The 24300-nt window shown below is 44.7% G+C and overlaps 6 protein-coding genes and 3 non-coding genes across 13 annotated transcripts; 6 read left to right on the top strand and 3 right to left on the bottom strand.

Annotated features, from left to right (window-relative positions):
• The first annotated feature begins 142 nt into the window (after nucleotides 1–142).
• On the top strand, nucleotides 143–1225 carry LOC108109299. The gene has a single exon (XM_017217795.1). It carries the CDS (start codon nucleotides 189–191, stop codon nucleotides 1140–1142), a length of 954 nt encoding a protein of 317 aa, XP_017073284.1. The 5' UTR covers nucleotides 143–188; the 3' UTR covers nucleotides 1143–1225.
• On the bottom strand, nucleotides 1161–1869 carry LOC108109300 (U6 snRNA-associated Sm-like protein LSm1). The gene is made up of 3 exons (XM_017217796.1): nucleotides 1733–1869; nucleotides 1493–1677; nucleotides 1161–1432 (listed from the first exon to the last, which is right to left on the bottom strand). The coding sequence occupies exons 1-3, from the start codon at nucleotides 1785–1787 to the stop codon at nucleotides 1259–1261; spliced, it is 414 nt and encodes a 137-aa protein (XP_017073285.1). The 5' UTR covers nucleotides 1788–1869; the 3' UTR covers nucleotides 1161–1258.
• Nucleotides 1870–1953: 84 nt separating this feature from the next.
• Nucleotides 1954–5601, top strand: LOC108109277 (general transcription and DNA repair factor IIH helicase subunit XPD). The gene is made up of 8 exons (XM_017217769.2): nucleotides 1954–2033; nucleotides 2088–2545; nucleotides 2604–2734; nucleotides 2804–3024; nucleotides 3080–3461; nucleotides 3523–3804; nucleotides 3865–4143; nucleotides 4586–5601. Exons 1-8 carry the CDS (start codon nucleotides 2029–2031, stop codon nucleotides 5135–5137), a joined length of 2310 nt encoding a protein of 769 aa, XP_017073258.2. The 5' UTR covers nucleotides 1954–2028; the 3' UTR covers nucleotides 5138–5601.
• A 664-nt stretch (nucleotides 5602–6265) lies between these two features.
• LOC108109220 (GTP cyclohydrolase 1) lies at nucleotides 6266–13692 on the top strand. 4 transcript variants are annotated; one of them, XM_017217688.2, is made up of 5 exons: nucleotides 6266–6581; nucleotides 11154–11363; nucleotides 12515–12680; nucleotides 12741–12857; nucleotides 12925–13692. In XM_017217688.2, the coding sequence occupies exons 1-5, from the start codon at nucleotides 6395–6397 to the stop codon at nucleotides 13052–13054; spliced, it is 810 nt and encodes a 269-aa protein (XP_017073177.1). In that variant the 5' UTR covers nucleotides 6266–6394; the 3' UTR covers nucleotides 13055–13692. The 4 variants fall into 4 exon arrangements, with proteins under 4 accessions (XP_017073177.1, XP_017073176.1, XP_017073175.1 ...); XM_017217687.2 differs by lacking the exon at nucleotides 6266–6581 and adding an exon at nucleotides 10345–10815; XM_017217686.2 differs by lacking the exon at nucleotides 6266–6581 and adding an exon at nucleotides 10345–10863.
• Nucleotides 8881–9783, bottom strand: LOC108109221. The gene is given in 3 exon segments (XM_017217689.2): nucleotides 8881–9273; nucleotides 9350–9475; nucleotides 9477–9783. Coding segments are annotated over 3 exon segments (660 nt in total). The 5' UTR covers nucleotides 9693–9783; the 3' UTR covers nucleotides 8881–8955.
• Trnaw-cca lies at nucleotides 12388–12459 on the top strand. Its single transcript has one exon. It is a non-coding gene; the product is annotated as a tRNA-Trp (tRNA).
• Nucleotides 13693–13753: 61 nt separating the features above from the next.
• Trnaw-cca lies at nucleotides 13754–13825 on the bottom strand. Its single transcript has one exon. It is a non-coding gene; the product is annotated as a tRNA-Trp (tRNA).
• Nucleotides 13826–13930: 105 nt separating this feature from the next.
• Nucleotides 13931–14001, top strand: Trnag-gcc. Its single transcript has one exon. It is a non-coding gene; the product is annotated as a tRNA-Gly (tRNA).
• Nucleotides 14002–14389: 388 nt separating this feature from the next.
• LOC108109121 (maternal protein tudor) lies at nucleotides 14390–23935 on the top strand. Of its 2 annotated transcripts, none has more exons than XM_017217516.2 (9): nucleotides 14390–14862; nucleotides 15090–15477; nucleotides 15530–16033; nucleotides 16093–16929; nucleotides 16997–18078; nucleotides 18145–18974; nucleotides 19078–19309; nucleotides 19382–19581; nucleotides 19633–23935. In XM_017217516.2, exons 2-9 carry the CDS (start codon nucleotides 15109–15111, stop codon nucleotides 23136–23138), a joined length of 7560 nt encoding a protein of 2519 aa, XP_017073005.2. In that variant the 5' UTR covers nucleotides 14390–14862; nucleotides 15090–15108; the 3' UTR covers nucleotides 23139–23935. The 2 variants fall into 2 exon arrangements, with proteins under 2 accessions (XP_017073005.2, XP_017073006.2); XM_017217517.2 differs by lacking the exon at nucleotides 14390–14862 and adding an exon at nucleotides 14865–14945.
• The last annotated feature ends 365 nt before the right edge of the window (nucleotides 23936–24300 follow it).

The following is a 24300-nucleotide window of genomic DNA, read 5'->3' as shown; positions in this document are numbered from 1 at the left end:
TAATATTATTGGGCAATGCTTTGGGTAGATCATTTATTTTTTTCATATTCTCTAATAACAATTTTTATATATCGATATAAAATAAAAATTTTCGATATATCGATGTTATTGTGAATAATTAACACAGCTAAGCCATCTGGCAGTCTGGCAACACTGCGAAAATAAATATTAATATCAAACAAAATAAGATGAGCTCCAACCACCGTCCTCTAGATGATTCGGATATCCTGCTTATCCAGACCATCCGCGAGACCCCGTCGCTGTACGACCCCCAGCTTCCCTCCTTCCGACTGTCGCAGCGCAAGGAAGAGGACTGGGCCAAAGTTGCAGATGTGCTTAGCATCTCTATCTCAGACGCAAGGCGACGATGGACCTGTCTGCGGGATCGCTACTCCCGGGAGCTCAAACAGAAGCGCCTGCATCCATCAGGGGAATTTGGCCACAATGACTTCTTTCGAAAAATGGATTTCTTGAGGGATTTTGTGCGCAAGCGGAGGGAGCGACGAGGACGCGACCGTGATCGGGATCAAAAGCCAACCGGCTGGATGAAAGTAGAAATTCATCGGCGACAACGGCGCCTCCGCTTGCCCTTGGACACGGACGCCCTGATAGAGGAGCAGAGCTCACAGGTTTATGATGAGGGCGAGGAACAGCAGGACTACGATACTAAGTTGGAGGCGCAAACTACGCAATCAGAGACTTATTCCGTGCTCGTGGAAGCAGACGATGGCCACGAACCAGAACAGGAGAGCTTCGAGGAGTTCCTGGGCGATACAGAATGTGAGCAAAAGGTCAAAGTGGTCACCATCCACCCGGAGGCTGTTGCTCCGAAAATAACAACGGCACCAACTTGTGAACCTGTGGAGCCTAGCCAGGCGGACCTTAACTATATGGTCTGTGTGCCTAATGTGGCCCAGGAGCGGGAGCATTCCGCTCCTGAAATGGCTAATCCGTCAGCCGTCATCCCGGTGAATAACTCGGAAACGGAGGACGACTTCTTCTGCAAATCTATCGCCGCCTACCTTCGTCAACTGTCACGCGTGCACAAAATCAAGGCAAAGGTGGAGATGTACCAGATTTTGGAGAAGTATATACTGCTCGAGGAGAGCGGAACGGGGGCAGGTGTAAGCGGATCGGGCTAGACAGGATACATATGTACATAGTTTTTAACATAGTTTTTTAATGCAGTACAAATATACAAAGTGACAAAATCTTTTGAGCTTAATCTATCAATGTTCTTAGAAAAAGAAGTGAAGTCTTAACAGAAGTCTTCGTTGATTATGTTGGCATCTACGGCCAGTCCTCGTTCTTTTAGTGCCTTGGAAACCAGACGGTGCTTCTCCTGCCGCTGTTCCTGCTCCCTTCGCTGGGCGTCCAGGATCTCGTCGACCGAAATCTCCTTGAGCGGCAGCTTTTGTTCCTTCTCGCGATCCTTGAATTTTTAGTTCGAGGACGTAAAATATGTGAAATCAAAGGAATGAGTTAAGCTTACAATTTCTCCTAGGAGCACCACATTCTCGCCGCGTATGATAAAGACTCCACGCGGAATGTCGCCGTACTCGTTTCCGACATGTATCCTCTCGATGGTGCGCTGCAGCACTAGGTTAGCGAACTGATCCACGGATCGCAGGTATCCAATCAGAGTTCGTCCGTCTCTTAGCAGTACCATCAGTTTCTCTGTAAAGTGTCAGATTTAAGACTCCACCTTCGGTTTTTTCCCGCAATTACTCACTGTCAACTTCTTCTAGGAGATGAGCCGTGCCCGCCAGAGGATTCAGATCGTCCATGGAGAGATTAAGAGGTAGTGTTTAATAAATAAATAAGTTGAAATTACTTTGGTCTTAAGTAGAATGTTTAATGTAAGTGTGACTGAAGCTTGAACGTTAAAATATACCCTGAGTGGTATAAAATACTAATATTTTGTATAAATTTTGTGGATTATTTAGGGACATTTTTTACCGGTACGGGTAACCGGTCACGCTGGTTTTAAATAAATAGGATTGCACATTATCCCGAAAATCAAGGAAAATGAAGTAAGTGGAAGAATGACATAAATGGGAATTCCTTGATAATTACTGAATCCACAGGCTTAGTGTGGACGGTCTCCTGGTGTATTTTCCGTACGAGTACATCTACCCGGAACAATATGCGTATATGCTGGAACTGAAGCGAAGCCTGGACGCCAAGGGTCACTGCCTTCTGGAGATGCCTTCGGGAACTGGCAAAACGGCCACTCTTCTCTCTTTAATCGTGGCCTACATGGTGGAGCATCCGGAGACCATCCGCAAACTAATATATTGCTCTCGTACCGTTCCGGAGATTGAAAAAGTAATCGCCGAGCTTCAGAATCTGATGGTTTACTACGAGAGACATTGCCCAAATCCGCCGCCCCTCACAGGCCTAGTGCTCAGCTCCAGAAAGAACATGTGCATCCATCCCGAGGTCAGCAAGGAGCGCGAAGGCAAAGCCGTTGACGGAAAGTGTTACGGACTCACTGCCAGCTACATTCGCGACCGGCACGAGATGGACAGCGAGACGCCCATCTGTAAGGATGACTTAAACTTGTATTTAAGGATCACCACAATCTAAACAGTTTATTGCAGGCCAATACTTCGAGGGATTCAGCCTGGAGGGAAAAGAGTCTACATTGCCAGTAGGCGTCTACAGCATCGATGATCTCAAGGAATACGGTCGAGCGCGCAACTGGTGTCCATACTTTTTAGCACGCTATGCAGTGAGTTTCCTGGTTGATAGTTAACATATATATTGTGAACGGATTTGCCATTGCCCCATTCAATACCAGATTGCCCATGCTCACATTGTGGTATATAGTTACCACTATCTGCTAGATCCAAAGATAGCTCAGGTGGTGTCCAAGGAGATGAGCCGAGAGTCCTGTGTGGTTTTTGATGAGGCTCACAACATCGACAATGTTTGCATCGATTCAATGAGCGTGAAGATTAATAGACGCACTGTAGAGCGCAGTACAAACGCTTTAAACCAGCTAACAAAACTGGTTCAAGAGTAAGCCATTCAAGCCATTGGAAATATGGTTTGCTTTAATTGACATGTCTTTCAGCATTCGGGAAGAGGACACAAATCGTTTGAACGAAGAGTATCAGCGCATGGTTCAGGGCTTAAAGGATGTTAGTGTGCAGCGGGACACGGACATGATCCTGGCCAACCCAGTCCTGCCCAAAGATGTGCTAACAGAGGTGGTTCCGGGAAACATAAGGAACGCCGATCACTTTCTAAGCTTTTTGCGCCGCTTCATTGAGTACATTAAGACAAGACTGCGGGTCCATCATGTCGTCCAGGAATCACCTGCCGGCTTTCTTAAAGATATATCCTCCAAAATATGTATTGAGCGCAAACCGTTACGGTTTTGTGCTGAGCGCCTCTCAAGCTTGCTGCGTACACTTGAAATAAGTGATTTGACCGAGTACGGAGCCCTTACTCTCGTAAGTCCTGAACTACCTTATGTTTTTCAATGCGATATAAAATGCTTTATTATTTTAATAGATCACACACTTTGCCACGCTGGTGTCCACCTACACGAAGGGGTTCACCATTATTATTGAACCCTTCGACGACAAAACGCCCACTGTATCAAATCCCATTTTGCACTTTAGTTGCTTAGACTCGTCTATTGCCATGGCTCCAATATTTTCGAGATTTCAAACAGTGGTCATTACCTCAGGCACATTATCACCCATGGACATGTATCCAAAAATACTGGACTTTGATCCTGTGGTCATGAGCAGCTTTACCATGACACTGGCCCGACCATGTCTTCTTCCTATGGTACGCCTTATTTGTACTATCAACTAGGGTATTTTGTTTTTAAATGTTCTTATTCAACAGATTGTTTCTAAGGGCAACGACCAGGTTACCATTTCATCCAAATTTGAGACTCGAGAGGATACTGCAGTGATCCGTAACTATGGCCAGCTGTTGGTGGAGGTGGCGAAGACAGTACCCGATGGCATAGTGTGCTTCTTTACCTCTTATTTATACTTGGAGTCTGTGGTGGCCTCCTGGTATGATCAGGGAATCGTTGACACCTTGCTGCGCTACAAGTTACTATTTATCGAAACTCAGGACAATGCCGAAACAAGCTACGCCCTGATGAACTATGTTAAGGTAAGACATATGTTTTCAGTTTCACAAAAACCAACGATATTGCTATGGCTTCCCGGCAAATGTGCCTGACATAGCAACCTCGCTCTCATTATGATTCACGCCCTTGGAGGTCGGATCATGTTGATTTAATCAGAACGCAGGTACCGGTAGATTTTCGTAGCATTATCATTGCTGATATGACGATGAATATGAAAATGAAATGTATATACTCGTATTAAAATATATTGTAATACTTAAAGGGTAATTTCAATCGAAATTATGTTGGGGAAAAGATTAGCGGAAATATTTTTAACTTTTTATTATTTTCAAATGTTATTGCTAGGTACGTATTTAATGTTTGACCAATGTATAATATTAAGACGTCCCGATGTTCAAAAAGGGTATACATTAATTGCTCCCAAAGTTGACTAACCCCAACTAACGCTCTCATTTCGACTTGCAGGCCTGTGATTGTGGTCGTGGAGCTGTGTTGCTGGCTGTGGCTCGTGGCAAGGTCTCGGAGGGTGTGGATTTCGACCATCACTATGGTCGCGCGGTGCTCATGTTCGGTATCCCTTATGTGTACACGCAGTCTCGGATTCTGAAGGCCCGTCTGGATTACTTACGGGATCAGTTTCAGATACGTGAAAACGACTTCTTGACCTTCGACGCCATGCGGCATGCAGCACAGTGCGTAGGTCGAGCGCTGCGCGGGAAGACGGACTACGGAATCATGATCTTTGCGGACAAACGGTTCTCGCGAAACGACAAGCGATCGCGTTTGCCTAAATGGATTCAGGAGCATTTGGTGGACAGTTTTTGTAACCTAAGTACGGAAGAAGCCGTGCAGCTGGCTCGCCGTTGGCTAAAGCGCATGGCGCAACCGTTTACCCGAGAGGACCAGCTGGGCATCTCTCTTCTGACCCTCGCCCAACTGGAAAACGCTGAGCAGGAGAAGCTGGAACGGCAGGCCCAGGGCAAACAGGGCGTTGGCGGCGAGGTGCAGGAGTTGTGAGATGTGGGAGGTGCTCAGCCAACCGGCTCTTTGTCCGACTGCCTTCCGGGAATAACTCAAGCTGTTGTGCCGTCAGCTAATGACATTGAATGCCATTAAAAGCGAATCACAACGGCATTGCTGGAAAATTTAAAAGTAAAATTTTTTTTGGCTGCCATGCAAATCGGACGTAAATGTCCAATTAATGGCTAATTAATATTATTTATAATTTCGCAGGCATGACTAAGTGACCGCTCAAGGCGGCGAAAGGGCGCAAGCGCAGCTCGAGTTTTGCTCTTTCAGCTGTATTCGTATCTATGTATATCTGTGATTATATCCGGATTAGTTGGGCTGCACATTTGGAAATAAGTGTACTTTGTGGACTGCACTATTTGTTATTGCAATCTCGATCTACACCAGAAATCAAAGTAAAGAAAATGTTAAATAAAATAAAATATTTTATGATTAAATGATTTGGTAAACAATTGTCACAGAAATAAAAAAAATCAAGGGATGTTATAGGGCATATAAATTACGATGCCCCTTCCTGTCGCCGTAATTCAATTTCAGGGGCTCGCAATCGGTCGCCAAATGATCCGCGATGACCGAACAAATTTCTGGCATGCACAATTTAGCCTGAAAATGGATTTGTTGTTGCAAATCGAATGCTATCGCCATCGGCTCATAATTGCCAACGACCCGTTAACGATGCAGTCTCAGCCGGGTTATCAAATCGAAATTATTGCACAGGGGTCCAAAGCCAGGCGCCAACGTTTGCTTAACGGCCGTGTTTTTTGATTTTTATTTATATATATTTTTTGTTTCATTTTTTACAAATGTTTACTCTGCCAGCATGTTTTCGAAAAACCAAAAAAAAAACATTCGGAAAGTTTTGACCGCCAAACAAGTAACTCGAATAAAGAGATGTTTCGATTTCCTGGAGTCCTCGGACTTCTCAGCTGTGGAGCTTAAATCAGAGCGGAGAGTCAAAAGCTCCAAAGCCAACGGAGAGCAGTTACAGTTAACAAAAAATCCAGAGCGAGATAAAACTGCCGAGCACTCGTGCTCTCCCTCTCGCGGCAGAACTTTCGATTTTTCATAATAAAAAGGTTACAACTAAATCTCGGGCGGTTTAGTCGGCAGATAAATTCGAAGCGAGCGCGCCAAATACAAAATCCGCAACGTGATTATACGCCAGCAACCAAAAACTTAAAGACAAAACTCAAAGTTTTTCGAGTCCTCGTTAAGTCCACCTCCGCCGAAAATCAGTTTAAAACAATGAAGCCCCAGACCAGCGAGCAAAATGGTTCCCAAAATGGCGACAATGCCGCGGATGCTGTTTCCGTCGCCACGATCCCCACGGGCGAAGCCTCCTCCGCTGCCACTACCGATCTTACGGTCTCCAAAAACAGCCAGCAGCTGAAACTGGAAATGCTCAACATGGAACTGGCCAGCAATGGAAGTGGTGAGTTCTCCGGAAGAGACAAGTTTAGCGGTTCGGGAAGTTTTTCTTCCTTCAATAGGCATTGATTTAAATTATATTTTCTCTTTGTTGGAATAATTTTGGACTAGAGGTTACAGCCGAACTTCTATAAGTCTAAACACCACTCTGCACTCTGCATATGGGGACTTATAATTAGATAATTTATTTTGATATCAAATTTAAAATTAATAATATTTTTTTTTTTTTAATTTCTTCCAACTCACTTTTACAAAGAGATCTTTTTATCACGAAAAGATATCAGCGGGTTTTCCCTTATTAGCCTTTATCTTTTTAAACTTAATGGAAGTCCCATTGCAACATTATTATTCTAGAAGTGCACTCATTGCATTTCAGCTTCTCATTTTTAATTTCTTTCACAGAATGTGATTCATTGATTAATTGGGGGAACACTTTTAAGTTTAGAAAGGGTTTACCCAAGGCTTCTTGAACTCGGTGAATTTAAAAGTGACTGTTCTCAAATTATGAAATGTTTTTAAGACAAAAGGGTGTATTCTAAAAAATTAGCCAATAGTGGCGTGGTAGATTTGGAAGATACCCCTTGATAGACATTCATCTAGAACCTAGTTTCCGGGTAATACAACTCTCTCGAGGTGGCCGGTGGCGCCGAGATGCAATCTTTGCCCGATATTGCATCACGCATAGATTAGTTAGAGAGATCGAAATGCAATCAGATGCGCATAATGAGTTGAGTCCGATTTCCGGCGATGCTGGGCCTCATAAATTCGAGAACATAAACCGCAGGCCGAGTACTCGGATTTCTGTCCCATATGCAAACCACAAACAGTGCCGGATATCAAGAGAAACCTATGTCTATACCAAAAAGAGTGCTCTACCAGCTCTGGCACTGAGCTGGCCTGGCCTGGACTGGGCTTATTGACATTGACATTGAAAGATTTGCTTGGCGCTTGGCACTTGCCGGATCGGATTGGATCGGCAGATTCAACGAGAGAGGAGTGGAGCCAACTTTGGGCCCTGAGCCAAAGAAAAAGACATAAACCCCTCGGCTTGTGATCCGGTATTTGAATTGGCCAAAGGTAGGGTGGTTGGATGGGGGGAGGGTACAGAGACCTGAACTACTTTTGTGAAGGTTAAAAAAGTGTTTAATTGCGAGTACGGCGCTCCAAACGGTTTCGATTCGTGGGCTTTTGCCGTTTGCCGTTTTCAGTTTCTTCGATTGCCCCTCAGATCGAGCTTGTGTCTGTCGGTGGTGACTAATAATCCAAGCCGCAGTACTTCACATTTGAGCGATTGCGGTCAATAGAAAAGACTGACTCTGACTGACTTGGCTGGCTGAGAGCGAAGCCGAGCCTCACTAATTGAGCCACTTAAAAAATTCTCCGAGAAAATGCCAGGCGGTGGCAACCCTGCCAACTTGGAGTCCCCTATCCCCAGTTGCTCTAGGTCAAAGGCATTCCTTATTCCGATTCCGTAATGCGTAATTGTTGGCTACACGTTGCAGCGATACAGAGAGCCGGAGAGAACACCTGCCCTTTGGAAAATGTTAATGGTGGCTTAATTGCATTGCGGAGCAACAGGTTGACCACTCAGGAAGAAACTGACTGATGCTCTTGGAATCGACTATGGCTAACAGATCACAACTTAAACAGTAAATAGTATTACAGCAATGCTTTAAACCATTTCCTTTGATATTTTCCTCTGAGAGCAGCCCATGATATAGTTTTTAGGAAGGTTTCACTGTATCCAGGCTACGTCACATTAACTAGAACGATCAATGTCTATGTCATCTGCAGCTGTCTTAGCTTTATGTAAACTAAGCAAGTGTGTGCGATTCCCAACTGATTTATTCTGCCCTAAACATCGGTGGAAGCTTTTAATGTGTTTCAATTGGTTTATAAAGTAAAAATTATGGAAGGAAATTTTTAAAATTCCCAGGCCTTTTTTTAAATCATCAGATATGTCTTAAGGAGTGTATTGGTTTTGTGAAGTACGCGATGTTTTACTGTTCGGAAGTGTATGCACACTCTCAAAAATGATTGAAGGATGACTTTCGTACCACAATCTTAAATCTATCTTTCGTTTGTATTTTCGAATATTTTTATTCCTAACCCTGAACTTCGTACACAGAAGTCCGAAAATTAGCATTCCCAGATCTTTGAATCCGAGGTGGCATAAATTGATGAGATGCTGAATTTATGCAGGGAATAAACAAATCTGGCCAGCTGGGGCACAGACGCCTCCAATGGAAGCCCAACAAGTTGAACGCTGCAGGGTTTCATGGCAAAATAAGGACATTTTTGGATGGGGCTAATGTTTTATTGAATTCAGTCCAAACTAGGTTCCATAATCGTTTCCTTTTTGTGGGTTCACCAACAGTTTACATGATTGTCTCCTCCTCCAGCATGTATTCGGTGAGATCAGCTTCACCCGTTAGCGTGGTCACTGGTACTCGGTTCATCTGGGCCACTCGCTGACTTGGCCACACCATTACATCGCAACAGTTTGTCAGCACAACTACATTGGTACTCGGAGTTGTGGTGCACATTAGGTTTCCGGCCTTCTCCTGGTCACACTTGTTAAACTTGCGCCGGAAGCGGAACTTTACTGGCAAAGAATTGCCCACCACGCTCTCTTCGTCAAAGTACGGCGGCAGGGACTTGTTATACACTGGATTCGTAGTGGCCGGCTTCGTGAGCTGGTACATGTGAATAAGGGGGACGAAACAAATGGGGTTATAAATTTGAGTTATAGGAAGAGTTCAGGTCACTCACCTCTTCGAGTACTACGGATGTCTTAAGCCTGCGGCATGGATCACAGTAGTCAGATGCCAATGTGTTCTCAGGTGTTTTACTGGCACACGGATCAGGCTTAGGTTCAGGTGCTGTGGATCCGAAACCCACTGCCACGCGGTACGATGTCATTGCCACTCCTTCCCTTCGGCTTCATTGGATCCTCTCCGCGGTTTACGCACTCTTGCAGAAACTCTTCCTCGATATCGATAAGCTTCTTGATCGCACAATCGCGCTTTAGAAAGTTCTTGATCACCGACAGATCGCGTGGAACGGCGCCAATCACGTCGAAGTCATCGCTCCGAAGTTTGAGGCGATGCGCCATGCTTCTGCTTTTCTGGAGCGGACGGAGTGGCTTATGGATGAACGGTGGTTAGAATTTGGTAGTTGAATTTGGTCCTATATTAGCCTGGCTACTTCTCTTAAATGTATCTAGTGACTGCCCTTTGACATTCAACACCAAGTCGAGTAGTTTACCGACGAGACTAAAGGACATCGCAAACAATAGATGGAACAAAAAAGGGTCTCCTTGACCACTTAGAGCTGGCGCCAATGGGCTTTGTGCACGGCTAATGACAAAATAATAGCAGTTTCATTATATGTTACCTCTTTTTTTCAAGCATTTTTTTAAGGATGTTCTCCTAAAAACAATTTTTTAAGATCTACCAAATATGACACTTATACTTGGGGAACATTTCCAGGAGCTATTTTTATGGATACTACTGTATCTCTGGAACTTCCTTGCAGAGCAACAAGTTCAAGTGTAGTTTTAGAGCAACTGGACTGCGGAGTCAAAACCATGGACATGCGCTTAGCTCGCTTTAGTTTCGCTCACTTAATCTCTGCTAAGCGGGAGTCGCACCGGAGCTTCCAGGGCGGTTTGAGGTTGTTGGGTGGGTTGTAAAGAGCTTTTCTCAGCTCAAAGCTCCGCTCGAGAGGTTCTTATTGCCACTGCTGGTCACAGCAGCCATCAGAAGAGCAGAGCCACCCGAAGCGCCAACACATGAAGACAAAGTCCAGCTGTCATAAAAAAGAGACACCAGCGAGAAAAATATAGAAAACAACACGGGCCAAGTTCGAAGATTGTGTGCAAGCAAACTAGCCGTTAAATTGAGTTCCGTTCGAGTGGCAAACAAACCTGAGTAGACCTGCCGCCATGAGCTTCACCCGCCAACTTTCCGAGATGAGTGCCAGCGAGTTAAACGATGCCATCGATGACACCAACTTCCCGCAGGCACACATCCTGTCGCGTGGTCGCAACAACAGCGTCTGCTCAACAAGTAGCACCTCGGGCACCTCCTCGCTGGCGGACAGGCCGCAACCTCAGCCGGAGGAGGCAATTGCTATTATGGGTACGCCAACTGAGGAATTGGCTCCTGCTCCTGTGACCGGAAACCAGAGACCCCGCCTCATCCTGAAGACCAATGGCAGCAGTCCGGATAGCGATGGTACACAACCGAAAACACCAATGACACCGCGTACATCGACAACGCCAGGTAGTGGTGGGTAGTGGTCTAGGGCCAAGTCCAGAGATCTGCTTCCAGGGATCTAGGCGAATTTAAAGTCTGATTAATCAGTGAACTTTTCAGGGCGGTAGACAAACTCTTTTTTGAACATAAACCAACGTCCTATCAGTGGGTTAGTGTTTCGGTTCAGAGGTCAGAGATGCGCCTCGGATCGGGGATAGTATTTAGACAGCCACACACAGCCGTTCAAGGGGGCATTGCCTCCCTATCTTCAATGATAACGATTTTCATTATGTCCGTGTTTATATTGGTATTTTCAGGCCATGAGAAGTGCACGTTCCACCACGACCTGGAGCTGGACCACAAGCCACCGACGCGAGAGGCACTACTGCCAGACATGGCCCGTTCCTACCGCCTCCTGTTGGGCGGACTGGGCGAGAATCCGGATCGCCAAGGATTGATCAAGACCCCGGAGCGAGCGGCCAAGGCCATGCTGTACTTCACCAAGGGCTACGACCAGAGTCTCGAGGGTAAGCACATCTAATTTCGGGCAATTAGCACCAGGTCAGTGATCTGAGTTGCTCATCCTGGACTTCCCAGTGAGTGCGAACTAGTTTCTTGTCGGTGAATCATTCGGTACCCCGGCTTTAACGGGGGTTCCTCGGTCCGCTGCAGTGCATTAGTGTAATTACCACTTGAAAGATAAAGACAAAAAAGATGATCCGTCAGTTTATTTCGGGTTTGTCCGAACCCAAAACGTAGAAAATATTTATGTAAAAACGTTACATGTTTTGAAAAAATTAGAATCTACGATTACTCGCCAGAGGAGCCTTCAAATAGTTGGCCTGCATTTTGTCTTGCAATCGCATTTGAACTTGTCATGTAATCAATGGGAATCGTTAAAAAAAAAAACAGAATTGCGAATAATACGGCTAGCAGTGTACGAGTTAACCGGTTATGCGAGATGAAAATCAGGTTCTACAGTTTGTCAAATAAAATCGCATGTAAATTTAAGATCAACAACAAACAACGCAAGTGTGCTGGTCATTTAAAAGCTAAATGAGTTAAACGAAAGTGAATAGCCTTCGGCAATAGAATGGGTTGGATTGTGTTTAACCCGAATTCGAAGAATCCAAGAAGCACGAGTCAACGTGACTTGCCAATCTGACATTGAGGGAGCCCCCAGATGATGCTGGTTGGATTGTTAGCTGGTCAGGAAACGCACTGAAGCTTTCCGGTCTGTATATTAAGAGCGGGAAAGTGTACGGGTGTGCGGTGCCATGCTTCTGTATTCCAAAAGCAACTAGTTGAGAAATGGGAATCTCAAGAGCACATCGTTTAAAGCGAGTGTGGCGAAAGCTCACACTCCACAAGAACCATAAGCCATCAAGTCAAGTCACCATCCCCCAAGCAGCCACTTAAACTTAACATTCAGTTATGCAGAAAATAAATCTAACACGAATTACGCGCGCCATAAATCACGGGTAGAAATAAAAAGAAAAAGCATTTGAGTGGCTTCGTCTTTCTGGGACATTGGGCGAGCATTGCAATAACGACTCCGTGGCGCAACGGTAGCGCGTCCGACTCCAGATCGGAAGGTTGCGTGTTCAAATCACGTCGGGGTCAGCGATAAAGGTATTTATTTTTCTTCTTAAACAAATTTATTTTTGTGCCCCGGTAGATGTCTTGAATGGCGCCGTGTTCGATGAGGATCATGACGAAATGGTGGTGGTGAAGGACATCGAAATGTTTTCCATGTGCGAGCACCATCTGGTGCCGTTCTACGGCAAAGTGTCCATCGGGTACTTGCCGTGCAACAAGATTCTCGGCCTCAGCAAACTGGCACGGTAAGATTGCTTCAAAAGATATTTAGAATTATAATTAATAACGATTTTCATTTTTATCAGCATTGTGGAAATCTTTTCGCGCCGTCTGCAAGTCCAGGAGCGCTTGACTAAGCAGATTGCCGTGGCCGTAACTCAAGCCGTTCAACCTGCTGGTGTTGCTGTTGTGGTAGAGGGAGTGTAAGTACTAAAAAAAAGTTTGCTTAAGAATATTTTATTTAAATCTCATTATATTAATGTTTTCCAGGCACATGTGTATGGTGATGCGTGGCGTGCAGAAAATCAACAGCAAAACTGTTACCTCTACCATGCTGGGCGTATTCCGAGACGATCCCAAGACCCGTGAGGAATTCCTGAACTTAGTCAATAGCAAATAGAGTGGACACTGAGGACGACTTTAAATCCGAGACCAACTAAACCCTTTAAATATTTTTGGAGGCGCTTATATACAAACAAACAAAAATGAAACGAAACACAGGGTCCATTAGTTTATGTTTTTAGGATTGATTTCATTTAGTTAGTGCAATGATTGCAGCCATTACCCTTGTTGATTTGTGTAAAAATTGTTAAAAATTCTGTTAGCTAAATACGTTTTTTAGATAAAAGAGAGATTGAAAGAGAGGAGAGATTCGATAAGGTCGAGATTTAATTTCCGGTGTTGGGTAGTTCTATGTTCAATTTTATATGCAGTTTTATGGCACTCGGACGATAATTTTTTAAACTTATCTATATACATACGAGTAATGCATTGTGCAATAAGGGAACAACTGATAATAAATCAAGGCAAATTGTTTAGGGAATTTACAATTTAAACACAGTTCATAAAAATTAATCAAATCTGTATGTATGTTAATCTATATATCAAGTTATATTCAAAATGTTCCAAAAGAGGGACCAAAGCTTATTGGACGATTTTAAATGTTGAAATTGAATGCTCATTATATACAAGATGTTGCTTGTAGTAAATCGAAGCTGCTTATTAATTATACAATAAATTATGTATTTAAATACCGTTGATAACAAGATGTTTTTTTAAAAACATATTTTAACCCACAAAAAAAATATTACTCCCTTATTGACCCCGACGTGATTTGAACACGCAACCTTCCGATCTGGAGTCGGACGCGCTACCGTTGCGCCACGGAGTCCACTTGGGGGGAGGCACCCAAGTGACAGGAATGCCCCAACACCAACAGGTTGTTGGTTCCAGTTGTGTCGCACTGATATTCCTAGTAGTTTAAAATATATCAAGAGCATCGGTGGTTCAGTGGTAGAATGCTCGCCTGCCACGCGGGCGGCCCGGGTTCGATTCCCGGCCGATGCATAATTTTTTTTGGGTACACATAAATATCCAATGTATTTTGAATACATTTCGAATATAGTTCTTATTCAAAGCGTAATTAATGGATGGCAGAAATTTAGTTCTAGAGTTGTCTGCCTCTTGCCACAAACAGACTGGTTAATTATAAGCCTAATTATTTTACTATATCACAATATCTTACTTACATCATACTTTGTCTCAGTGGCTATATTCTGCAGCACAAGTTTGTTTCCAGCCAGCAGTTTTGATGCTAGGAAACTTATTTGAATTGGAATATATTTTAATAGTTCCAAACAGAATTAAGAAATATTTGGGCACTGGTGCAGCACCTACGTATGTGAACGGGCCTATGCTGGATTTTTCTGTGTATATGGTGCCATCGGTACGGTCACACTGGTCGTCGTTTCGTTGTCTTGTGGAAAAGTTGGGTTGGCAGTGATACTTTTCGATTTAATTCATTTCGCGCTAATTAATTGCTTCTTCTGATCTGACACAACCACTACGAATCACCGTTAACACGGGTGGCACATGCTGAGCAGGCCCCCGAGAAATTCAAAAGACTGAAAGCCCCTAATAGAAACAAAATCGCTGCACCTGCACCGACGTGTATGTGTGCATCGCGATTTCTAATCACTCGCAAGACTTTCTTCCACTGAAAGTGAACAGAAAGAGTCCCCAGCCCAGCCATTAAGAAGTGTGCCACTTTTTTTCGTCCCAAAAACGCCGTCCAATTGAATTCCGTAAGCCAGGCAGCAAATAGAATTAAATAACAGGGGCAAGAGAGAAAGAGACGGAGCACCTGGCGAGGGGCAGGGCGTTTTTTCAGAGTTTCGCTTTTATTCTGGACAACGACGACGACAAGACGTGAGTAGCTTCTTTATGTATGTCTCAGTATATTTTTTTGCAAAGAAAATGGCAAGCTTTCTCGTTTAAACATACTCACACAGGTAAATTTAAAGAATCCAGGGCTTCCGACTTATTGCCGGCCCAATCTAACGGTTCTATGTGGGTCTGTGTATGTGTGGAGAAGTCCCTGAAATTTTTTGCATTCCTGTGTATATCATATTTTATATCAATTGTTCTGTTTCCAGCGAATAACAACACTCAGGCATGAGTAGACAGACGCCCAATGCGGGTCAATCCAAAATGGACCTATACATCACTCACCTGGATCACGTTGGCCCGTACCTGAAGGTGTACGGCCAGGTTAACAGAGATGCCGCTTTTCTGGTGAGCAAGCACATCGAACAGCTGCTGCCCACATGCTTTGAAATCGAGCCTAGTTGGTCACTGGAGCGCCAGCAGGCTCTTCTTACGCCCGGCACTTTTTGCGTCTTTAAGCGAATCAATGGTCCAGCTCCCGGGGATGTGGAGTACATGCGGACTCGTGTGGTCAGCGCCGATCTGCAGGGCAAACAGATGCGCACAGAGATCGAGTTCTTGGACTATGGTTTCAAGCGCACCGTGAATAGTCATGATGTAAGTGGGAATATTCTCCAGATTTCAATTCTAATCTTTTATTCCTTTCCAGTTAATGTTTCCAAAGCAGCCAAAGCTGCTGCAGAACATCCCCCTGCTCTGCGTCCAGTTCATTATACTGGGCATCTGCTCCGAGTGGGACAAGACCGACCTGGCGGTGGTACACCAGCTGATTGTCAACCAAACTGTTCAAGTCACCATCGATCCTACTCAGATTTGTGGCCAAAAGTTCGCCAGCCTGCGCTGGAAGGATTTTGAGCTAACCGAGTTTTTAGTGCAACAAAGGCAAATCGGAGCACCGATGAGCAAACAACTTATGTTGGATCACTGCAAAAAGATGTGGAAGGATTCTCCACAGGCGCCAGTCACGGAACACAACAACAATATCGTACACAACTCAAAGACTCCCACGGAAATTGCACGTGAGCAGTTGGCTGAGCGGCGGTCCCTGGCCGCCCGCCTGGATGCACAGCGATTGGTCCAGGTAACTCCGCCAAGGCCGCTAAATGCGGACGCTCCCGACTATACACCCAAACACCTTCCGCTGACCAATGTAGTAAGTTGCGCCTACGTTTATATTAAAAAAAAAACTTGTATAAACATATTAATTTACAGACAAATGTGCAGGTTCCATTGCAAGGCCTGGTCAATTCTCAGAAACCGGCCTTTGTGCCGGCCAATCCTTATAATCGTGCCAACTATCAGCCTGCAGAGCTGGCTGCTCAACCCCATGTGCCTAAGGCGAATCCCCGATCGCTTTACACCTATTATAATGTTCGTATGAACAAGCCGATTAACTCTATAACGCCAGATACTACAAATGGGTCCATTCACCCCTTTAACCAACCGGCTAACTATGTGCCGCTTAGTTATGCCCCTGCACGCTTCACTCCGCCGCCAACGCTATCGGTGGGACAACGAGCCCAGCAACGCACCATTCCGGCCTTCAGAACCACCAGTTTAACAGTGGGCCTCACGTACGACGTGGATATTAGCTATGTTGAGAACGGTCCGCACCTATTCTGGGTGCATCTGAAGAGCAGCGGGAATGATCTGAGTGCCATGATGGGGCAGATTGAGCGGACGAAGCTGAAGCCACTTACCCAGGCTCCTGAGCTTGGAACAGCATGTGTGGCTCGTTTCTCGGAGGATGGCCACTTATATCGCGCTTTAGTAAGCGCAGTTTTCGCCCAGCGTTTCCGCGTCGTCTATGTAGATTATGGAAACTCTGAGTTGCTGCCGACCACCGATCTTTTCCAAATACCCCCAGAACTGTTGGATATCAAGCCATTCGCCTTTCGCTTCGCTTTGGCAGGAACAAAGGAGATTGAGCCCATCGACGAAAGCATGAAACGAATTTTCAAGAAATCGGCTATATATAGAAACTTCGAACTGACTGTGCAGGCGCCGGAGAGCGTGGGCTCCATGCAGACCTGCCACCTCAACCAGAATGTAAGTTCAAATATTAGTTTAACCTCTATTAAACAAAGTAATAATTTGTTTGTTTTAATCCTCTCAGGGCACTAATATGCTGGAGCTACTCAGACAGCTGAAGAACTCACGTCAATCGTATGCAAAGGCGGAGCAACTGCAAAATGATGACGCCGTAGAGATTCGCTTTATTGACTCACCGAGCAACTTTTATGTGCAGAAAGTGTCGAACATCGGAAAATTCGAGCAGCTTATGGATGAGATGTTTTCTTATTACAATGCAAACCAGAAAGTGCCCGAGCAGTTGATCCTGGGCGCACCCTGTATTGTGAAATGCGATCAGGAATGGTACCGTGCCGAGATTCTGCGCGTTGATGACTCTGTGATTGTGCGACACGTAGATTTCGGTTATGAACAGAACGTGAAGCGCCACCTGATTGGCCATATTGCCGAGAAGCATTTGGAAATGCCACGCCAAGCAATCAAATGTTGTTTGAAAGGTTTCGAAAATAGCGAACTGAGCGAGGACAAGATTACCGACCAGTTTGAAATGTTGGCTGAGGAATCCAATATCCGACGTCGCACATTTAGTGTTCGTATCTTTCGCATAGAACCAGATGGTTTAAATGTGGTTAATCTATTGGCCAAGAATCTAAATGTAATGAAGAAGCTCTACAAGCTTTCCATGCCCTTTGAGCAGTATCTATCTCTGGAAAAGGGGCAGTTCAATGCCAACACCACTCGTGCTGAGTCTGTGGTTTCTTCTGAATTGGATAAGAACCTCATTCTTAATTCTACCAGCATTGTTGAAAGTGAGGATCGCTTGCAGATACAGGAAAGACAGCAGCAACAAAAAATGCAGTCGGTGCAGCAGCAACTGGTGGTTGAAATTCCGCAACCAGCTAGGGTAGGAGGTGGAAGCAAAATTTCTTCTGATTGGGACAAGCGCAGCTCTACCTCGGCGGGCTCGAAGGACAGCAAACGTCAGAAGCAGCATAATCAGCAAAGTCAGAGATTAGACCGCCACTTAGACGCCAGCATTGAGACGCAGAGCATTAGCAGTTATACTAGTGGCATGAGTTCACCTCGCAAGGGGAATCGACAACAGAATGGTCGCACTCCGATTCAGTCTCCAAGGCATAATGGAAAACAGGAAGCGAATAAAAATGCGTAAGTACCTAGAAGAACACTAGATGGGATATTTCTTTTAACAAAGCTAACCTTTGACTGTTCTAGACGCTTCAACAATAATGAATCACCTCGCAAAAACCAAGATGCTCAGCAACGGAATCAGCGTTCACAGAATGCACCTCAGGGCTATGCCCAAAAACCACAGCGTCAAAAGTCAACGCTGGACGGAACCGTAAGCTCGAAACGCTCTAGCGGAGTTGAAAGCGATGTGGCTTCTTCAACTTCCGAACCGGTGGCAAACCCCAAGCCAGAGAAATATGTTCCTCTGGACAAACCTTATGTGGTGCAGGAGATGAAAACTCCAGGCAAGGAGGAGGCTAGTCTGTCCTGGTGGGTCTCGCCCTTCCAATTCTACGTTGTTCCAAAGTCGGCCTCAGTAAAGTATGATAATGTCCTGCGTGATATGCGGCAGTTTTACCGCCAGAAGCAACACCAGCCACTTCAGTTAAAGGATGGATCTACTGTTGTAGTGCGTCAGCGAAAGGACAACGCCATTCTGCGAGCTACAGTGACCGCCTGCAACCACATGATGCGCAAGTACCGTGTGTTTTGCGTGGACACGGGCAGCTTGATTACCGTCACGTCGGAGGATGTTTGGCAACTTGAGCAGCGCTTTGCGGAGCCACCGTGCATGGCACATCGGTGCAGCTTCCATAGCGTGGTTACCAACTACGATCCGCTTTACATTGTGGATCGCATGGAGAAGTACGTTCCAGTCAACGCTAAAGTAGAAATCGAGTTCCTGTCCAAGCAGAAAAGCAATCAAAGCAAAAGCAACTACAGTAGTGGCTCCTACACAGTCAACATGTTTGTGAACGGGGCCTCGCTGCGAGATACGCTGATTAAAGCTGAGTTTCTGTTAGAAGTGGCGCCAGGTAAGATAATTCACTGTTATGACTAGTTGAATTGATTGGAAAGATACATTTTGTTTTCGAAACATTAATGATTGGCAATTTTACTTTTCTTTTTTTTTTTCAGAGGTCCGCGTTACCCTTCTCGCTGGTCAACAAGTCAGAGGCAAATTCACTTCGATTCGGGACATGACGAACTTTAAGGTACAGCTTGATTACTGTAATAATGTGAACTTCTTGTGCAGCTACGATGATATGAAATTCGTAAAGTCCAATCCTGATTTGGCCAGGCGATTCAAGGAGTTTTATGAAGGAAAATCGTTTGCTTTTAATATCAAGAATGTCTGCGAAAACAATATGTAAGTATAATCTTTATAATTCTTTGCAGAAATTTAATCTGTTAATATCAAATGCTTTATATAATTTTAAAGAATTCACCTGAGACCTGTAATGCCGCTGTTCAAGGAAGACCGCAAGGCTTTCGTTTGCCCTTATCCGGTAGTGTTGAGCTCATTCCAAGCACTCGTGGTGTACACAGCAAAGCCCTATCGTGTATATGTTCAACCGCAGGCAATTTTACCTGCCATGCAGACTTTATTGAATAATATGTATGAGCACTATAAAGCGAAAGGTAAATACTCGAGAAAAGTTTGAGGTCAATTAACTCACGTATTGTCTGTAGGTTCGTCCCTGAAGAAATTCGATGCTGGGCAGATCTGTGCTGTCCGAAGTGCCGATGGAAACTGGTACAGAGCCAGAATCTCTGGGAAGGATACAAATGCAGCACGTCTTGAGGTATTTTACATCGATTATGGCAACACGGAGGAAATTAAGCGTGACGATATCAAGAAATTGGATGACAAGTTCTATGAGTACGGCAGCGGCTTTGCAGTGGAGATCAATTTGCCGCTTGGTCGCCCCAGCAACGAAGCCAAGTTACAGGCTCGTCTATCTGAGATTCTTAAACAAAAGGTGGTCATTGTCAAATCGATTGAGGTGCGTCGCAATCACCTCATTGCCGATGTCATCATGGAGAACAATAAGAGTGTGGTAGACTTCTTGAAGGCTGAAAAACTTATACCTGGTACGGATCTTGAGTACATCCGCAAGCAAATGGACAAAGGAAAGTCGCGCACTTACGAGTATATTGAAACAGTAGACTTAACCTTAGACGACGAGGATGATAAGGGACGTAAGGAAACTGGCATCAAGGGGAGCTCGGCAAACACCTCGCCCAAGAAAAAGCAACATAATGAAAAGGAGCGGGAGATAAAGAAGATCAAGCCTGTGGAGCCGGCTTCTTCCCCTGCTGCTTCCCCAGTTCCCGTAAAAGCCCCCACACCGGTTCCTGCGGAGCCAGTGCCAGAAACTAAACCAGTCACTCCGATTCCAGTGGTTGTAGCAGAAGCCGAACTAAAGCCAGCTGTCCAAGAGGTGGATCCAGAGCCAGAAAAGCCAATTCTGCCAAAAGAGGATCCGTACAAAGACATGGACAGGGTAGCGCTAAGCCATTGCGACAATCCAGCCAACTTCTTTGTTCACCCCATCGATCAGTTAGAAAAATTACATCAACTGCAGGAGAACCTCCAGATTGTGTCCCCCTCCTTGCGCCAGTTAAAGAATGTGGTGAACGGTGCAGACTGCGTTTCTATGTACTCTGTAGACAAGTGCTGGTATCGCGCCAAAATTATTGATGCTGAACTTATGGTTCTAATGTTCGTCGACTTTGGAAATACGGACTGCGTATCCGACGCCACAGAAATCAAAGAAAGCATGTGGTCGCACATTGAGCCTTTTTGCTTGCCATGTGCACTCCCTATTTGCCCCAAGGGCACTGCTGATTGGGTGGATGCTGCAAATGGATTATTCAACGAATCTTATAGAAAGGTCCTGCATTTCGAATACCTGACTCAAGGAGATCAATACACAAAAAGCTATGTTAATGTATACATCGAGGGCGAAGATGTGGCTAAGAAATTAATTGCTGATGGTTTTGCTAGGCCCCTGGAGTACGTGCCTAGTGGATGCAGCTGCTACATTTCGCATGTGAATGGAATTTGTGATTTCTTTATTCAGCTAGAAAGAGATTCGAAAGCTCTGGAGTTGATTGAGATGTATTTGCGCGACGAGGAGAAACTGAAGCCCTTGGAGAAGTTTGAAAAAGGTTCCATTGTGGCTGCTCTCTTTGAGGACGACGAACTGTGGTACCGAGCCCAATTGCTAAAGCAGTTACCAGACTCCCGGTATGAAGTGCTCTTTATTGACTATGGTAACACATCCACCACATCAAAGTGTCTGATGCTCTCCGAGGAGATTGCTAGTCTGCCCAGCTTATCCAAGAAATGTTCATTGCAACTGCCAGAGGCCTACAGCTCTTGGACACCAGAAGCGGAGGCAAAATTCCTTGAGCTAACCGGTGAGGGTGAGCTGGTGTTTACCACACAGCTTCTGAAGCCAGGACAGGATCATGTTACCATAGATCTCCTGTTAGATGGAGAAAATATCATCGAGCGACTGCTTCCGTTGTGCCAGCAAAAGGAACCAACCAAGGAAGCCAGCAGGGAGTCAATAACTGTCACTACTAAAGCCATCATCACGCACGTGGAGAATACCTGTCACATGTACCTACAGTTTAGTGAGAAGGATTCCTTAATGGATATCATTTGCGAGAAGCTAAATGGGACAGTGCTGCAGCCCAAGAAGGAGAAGGGCTCAGTCGATGACATGTGCGTTACTCAATTTGCGGACGATAAGGAGTTCTATCGCTCACGCATTCTGGAAGTGCTTGAAGATGGCAAATATAAAGTGATGTTGGTTGACTATGGTAATACGACTGTGGTGGACAACCTTTATGAGTTGCCTCTGGAATTTACGCTTATAAAACCAGTCGCTGAGATATGTAGCATGGAACCTAGCGCTCTCTTTGAGAAAAATAAGCCTTTGGCTCTAGCAACACTCGACGCGCTGCTGGACAGCTGCAATGGTGTTGTGGAAGTGGAGTTTGTAGACAAGTCAGCCAGTCCACCGGTGGTCAGACTAACGACTAAGGATAAGAGGAGCCTGAACATCTATGATCAGCTACATAAGCTAATTGAGGCGGAGTTAAAACTAATCCAAAAGAGAAACGAAAACTCAGAATGTGTTATCTCACATGGCAGCTCACCGAAAAGTTTCTATGTGCACCTGAAGCACAACTCGGCGGATTTGGATTTTATTGTCAAGACACTGCAGTCCCTGAAAAAGGAGCAACTAAAGATATTGAACGCCCCTAGCAAGAATTGTATTGGTGTTTGCTACTCCCAGGAGGATGCCTGTTACTATCGCTGTTCCATCAAGTCAGTATTGGAGGACAACAAGGGATTCGAAGCCTTTTTGTTGGACTATGGCAATACCCTGACTGTTTCGGAGATCTGGAAATTACCCAAAGAGATAGAGTATATTTCACCGCTGGGCTTGCATTGCCAACTCAGTGAGATTCCAGAAGGTGTGCCCGACGAAGAGCTGGAGGAGGCCTTTAGCGCATTACTAGAGCAGCACTTTGGGGAAGTCTACGAAATAACCACTCAACCGAATGAGGATGAAACGAAACCTCTTTCTGCTCAACTCCGTATCAACTATAAAGACTTTGCCCAGGAGCTGGCCAGTACAGTGGCCGGAGTACAAAAACCGCTCGAAGTGGAGCTGCACAACTGTGTTGTGGTGCAGTACGACGATCCAAGATCATTCTACGTGCAGATGGAGAGCGATGTGTCAGCCCTAGAGAAAATGACTGATAAACTCTTGGATGCAGAACAAGATTTGCCCGTATTTAGCGACCTCAAAGAGGGAGCATTATGCGTGGCCCAGTTTCCAGAGGACGAGGTCTTCTACCGCGCCCAGATTGTCAAGGTTTTAGACGAGGGCAAGTGCGAGGTGCATTTTATTGACTTCGGCAACAATGCTGTGACTCAGCAGTTCCGTCAGTTGCCCGAGGAGCTGGAGAAACCGGAGCGGTACAGCAAGCACTGTGAACTGGAGGCCTCCACAATAGCCAAATGCGATGTGGCCCTGCTGCAGACGTTCATAGACTCTCGCTTCTCCGAGACATTCCAGGTGGAGATTCTGGCCACCAAGGGAGCTGGCACTCATGTCGTGCGGCTCTTTTATCAGAGCAAAAATATCAGCGAGAAGCTTCAAGAAAATCAGTGATCTGGTGATCCCGCAATACTGGCAGATCGGACAGATTACAATTCATATATGCTCCGTGCAGGAGATTGTGATTAATTTGGCTAAAAAACGCGTTGTATTATCTATTTAGTTGAACGAGTTAAACTTATTCAAGCGGAGGCGGAGACCTCACGATTTTGATTAGCCAAGATGCTTCATTGATTTTTCATGGAAAACCAAAATGAAAGCTAATTTTAACTTTAATTAATCAATCGATACGGAAAAGAAAACCACATTATCACCAAAAACACAACAAAACGAAAAAATCGAACAAAAAAAACGAAAAAAGCTTTACAAAATGTATAAAAACAAACGAAAAATATAAAAAACAACAAAAAAAAATATGAAATCTAGATAAAATTGGCACTAACACATAAATGTTAGTAGCTTTAAGGGCGAAGGACGATTTATGTAATTGCTCAAGCTTGTGTAAAACAATTTTACATCATCAACGAACGTTGGCGAAAAGAATGGGAGAGAATCTGAACCTCCAAAATGATTATTTATGTTCCCTTTGTAACTTTATTTGTACTTTCTTTTTTCGATTAACCAACTGAAGAATCACTTATACATTGTTTTTGGTTTTAATACTTTTCATTATCTAAACAAACAAACAACATTGCAAAGCGAAGACTAAAAGAAACGTAAGGAAACTAATGGAATATGGGTTTACGTATTAAAACCTTTAATCACAATGTCATATTTTTCTACTATTTCTTTTTCATGTTGTGAACAAAAATATTTAAACAAACCAATAAATAATATGAAAAGTAAAGCCATATAGAGCGAGTTTTATTACCTGGTATTTTTACCTGGAGTTCCAGACCTAGTACCAGGTAGCAATTAGCAGCGTCATGGGTTTATGGTTGCTTAAGTCTTCAATTCAGTGTGGAAATGTGCGGAATGGACAGGGCTCATGTCCACACATGAAGAGATCTCCGTTTGTCAGGGAGTCGGACCTGCTGATAAGAAGCGAATTAAGCCGTCTGCCCACATTTACGACATGGGTTAAGCTCTCAGTTCTGGGATCATGGTTAATGGTATATGGTATCATTCATCGAAATATTCATACGCATTTACACTTGTATTTCCATCAGGCGTGGATGCTTCATTAGGAAACCCCTGTTGCCCTCAGATCGATTTT

The sequence above is a fragment of the Drosophila eugracilis genome, unplaced genomic scaffold, assembly GCF_018153835.1.
Source record: "Drosophila eugracilis isolate 14026-0451.02 unplaced genomic scaffold, ASM1815383v1 contig_1765, whole genome shotgun sequence".
Lineage (NCBI taxonomy): Eukaryota > Metazoa > Arthropoda > Insecta > Diptera > Drosophilidae > Drosophila > Drosophila eugracilis.
Note: the sequence above shows the minus strand (reverse complement) of the source record. Positions and strands in the feature narration are given on the sequence as shown.

Excerpts from the sequence above, each read along its gene's own strand:
- LOC108109277 (XM_017217769.2), top strand. Across the intron at positions 3,805-3,864 it reads GACCATGTCTTCTTCCTATG|ATTGTTTCTAAGGGCAACGA; the intron begins GTACGCCTTATT and ends CTTATTCAACAG. Across the intron at positions 4,144-4,585 it reads CCCTGATGAACTATGTTAAG|GCCTGTGATTGTGGTCGTGG; the intron begins GTAAGACATATG and ends TTCGACTTGCAG.
- LOC108109220 (XM_017217685.2), top strand. The coding sequence starts at position 10,524 with ATGAGCTTCACCCGCCAACTTTCCGAGATGAGTGCCAGCGAGTTAAAC. Across the intron at positions 10,870-11,153 it reads ATCGACAACGCCAGGTAGTG|GCCATGAGAAGTGCACGTTC; the intron begins GTGGGTAGTGGT and ends TGGTATTTTCAG. Across the intron at positions 12,858-12,924 it reads GCTGTTGTGGTAGAGGGAGT|GCACATGTGTATGGTGATGC; the intron begins GTAAGTACTAAA and ends AATGTTTTCCAG.
- LOC108109121 (XM_017217516.2), top strand. The coding sequence starts at position 15,109 with ATGAGTAGACAGACGCCCAATGCGGGTCAATCCAAAATGGACCTATAC. Across the intron at positions 19,310-19,381 it reads AATGTCTGCGAAAACAATAT|AATTCACCTGAGACCTGTAA; the intron begins GTAAGTATAATC and ends ATAATTTTAAAG. Across the intron at positions 19,582-19,632 it reads TGAGCACTATAAAGCGAAAG|GTTCGTCCCTGAAGAAATTC; the intron begins GTAAATACTCGA and ends TATTGTCTGTAG.
- LOC108109300 (XM_017217796.1), bottom strand. The coding sequence starts at position 1,787 with ATGGACGATCTGAATCCTCTGGCGGGCACGGCTCATCTCCTAGAAGAA. Across the intron at positions 1,678-1,732 it reads TCTCCTAGAAGAAGTTGACA|AGAAACTGATGGTACTGCTA; the intron begins GTGAGTAATTGC and ends GACACTTTACAG. Across the intron at positions 1,433-1,492 it reads TGGTGCTCCTAGGAGAAATT|GATCGCGAGAAGGAACAAAA; the intron begins GTAAGCTTAACT and ends TAAAAATTCAAG.
- LOC108109299 (XM_017217795.1), top strand. The coding sequence starts at position 189 with ATGAGCTCCAACCACCGTCCTCTAGATGATTCGGATATCCTGCTTATC.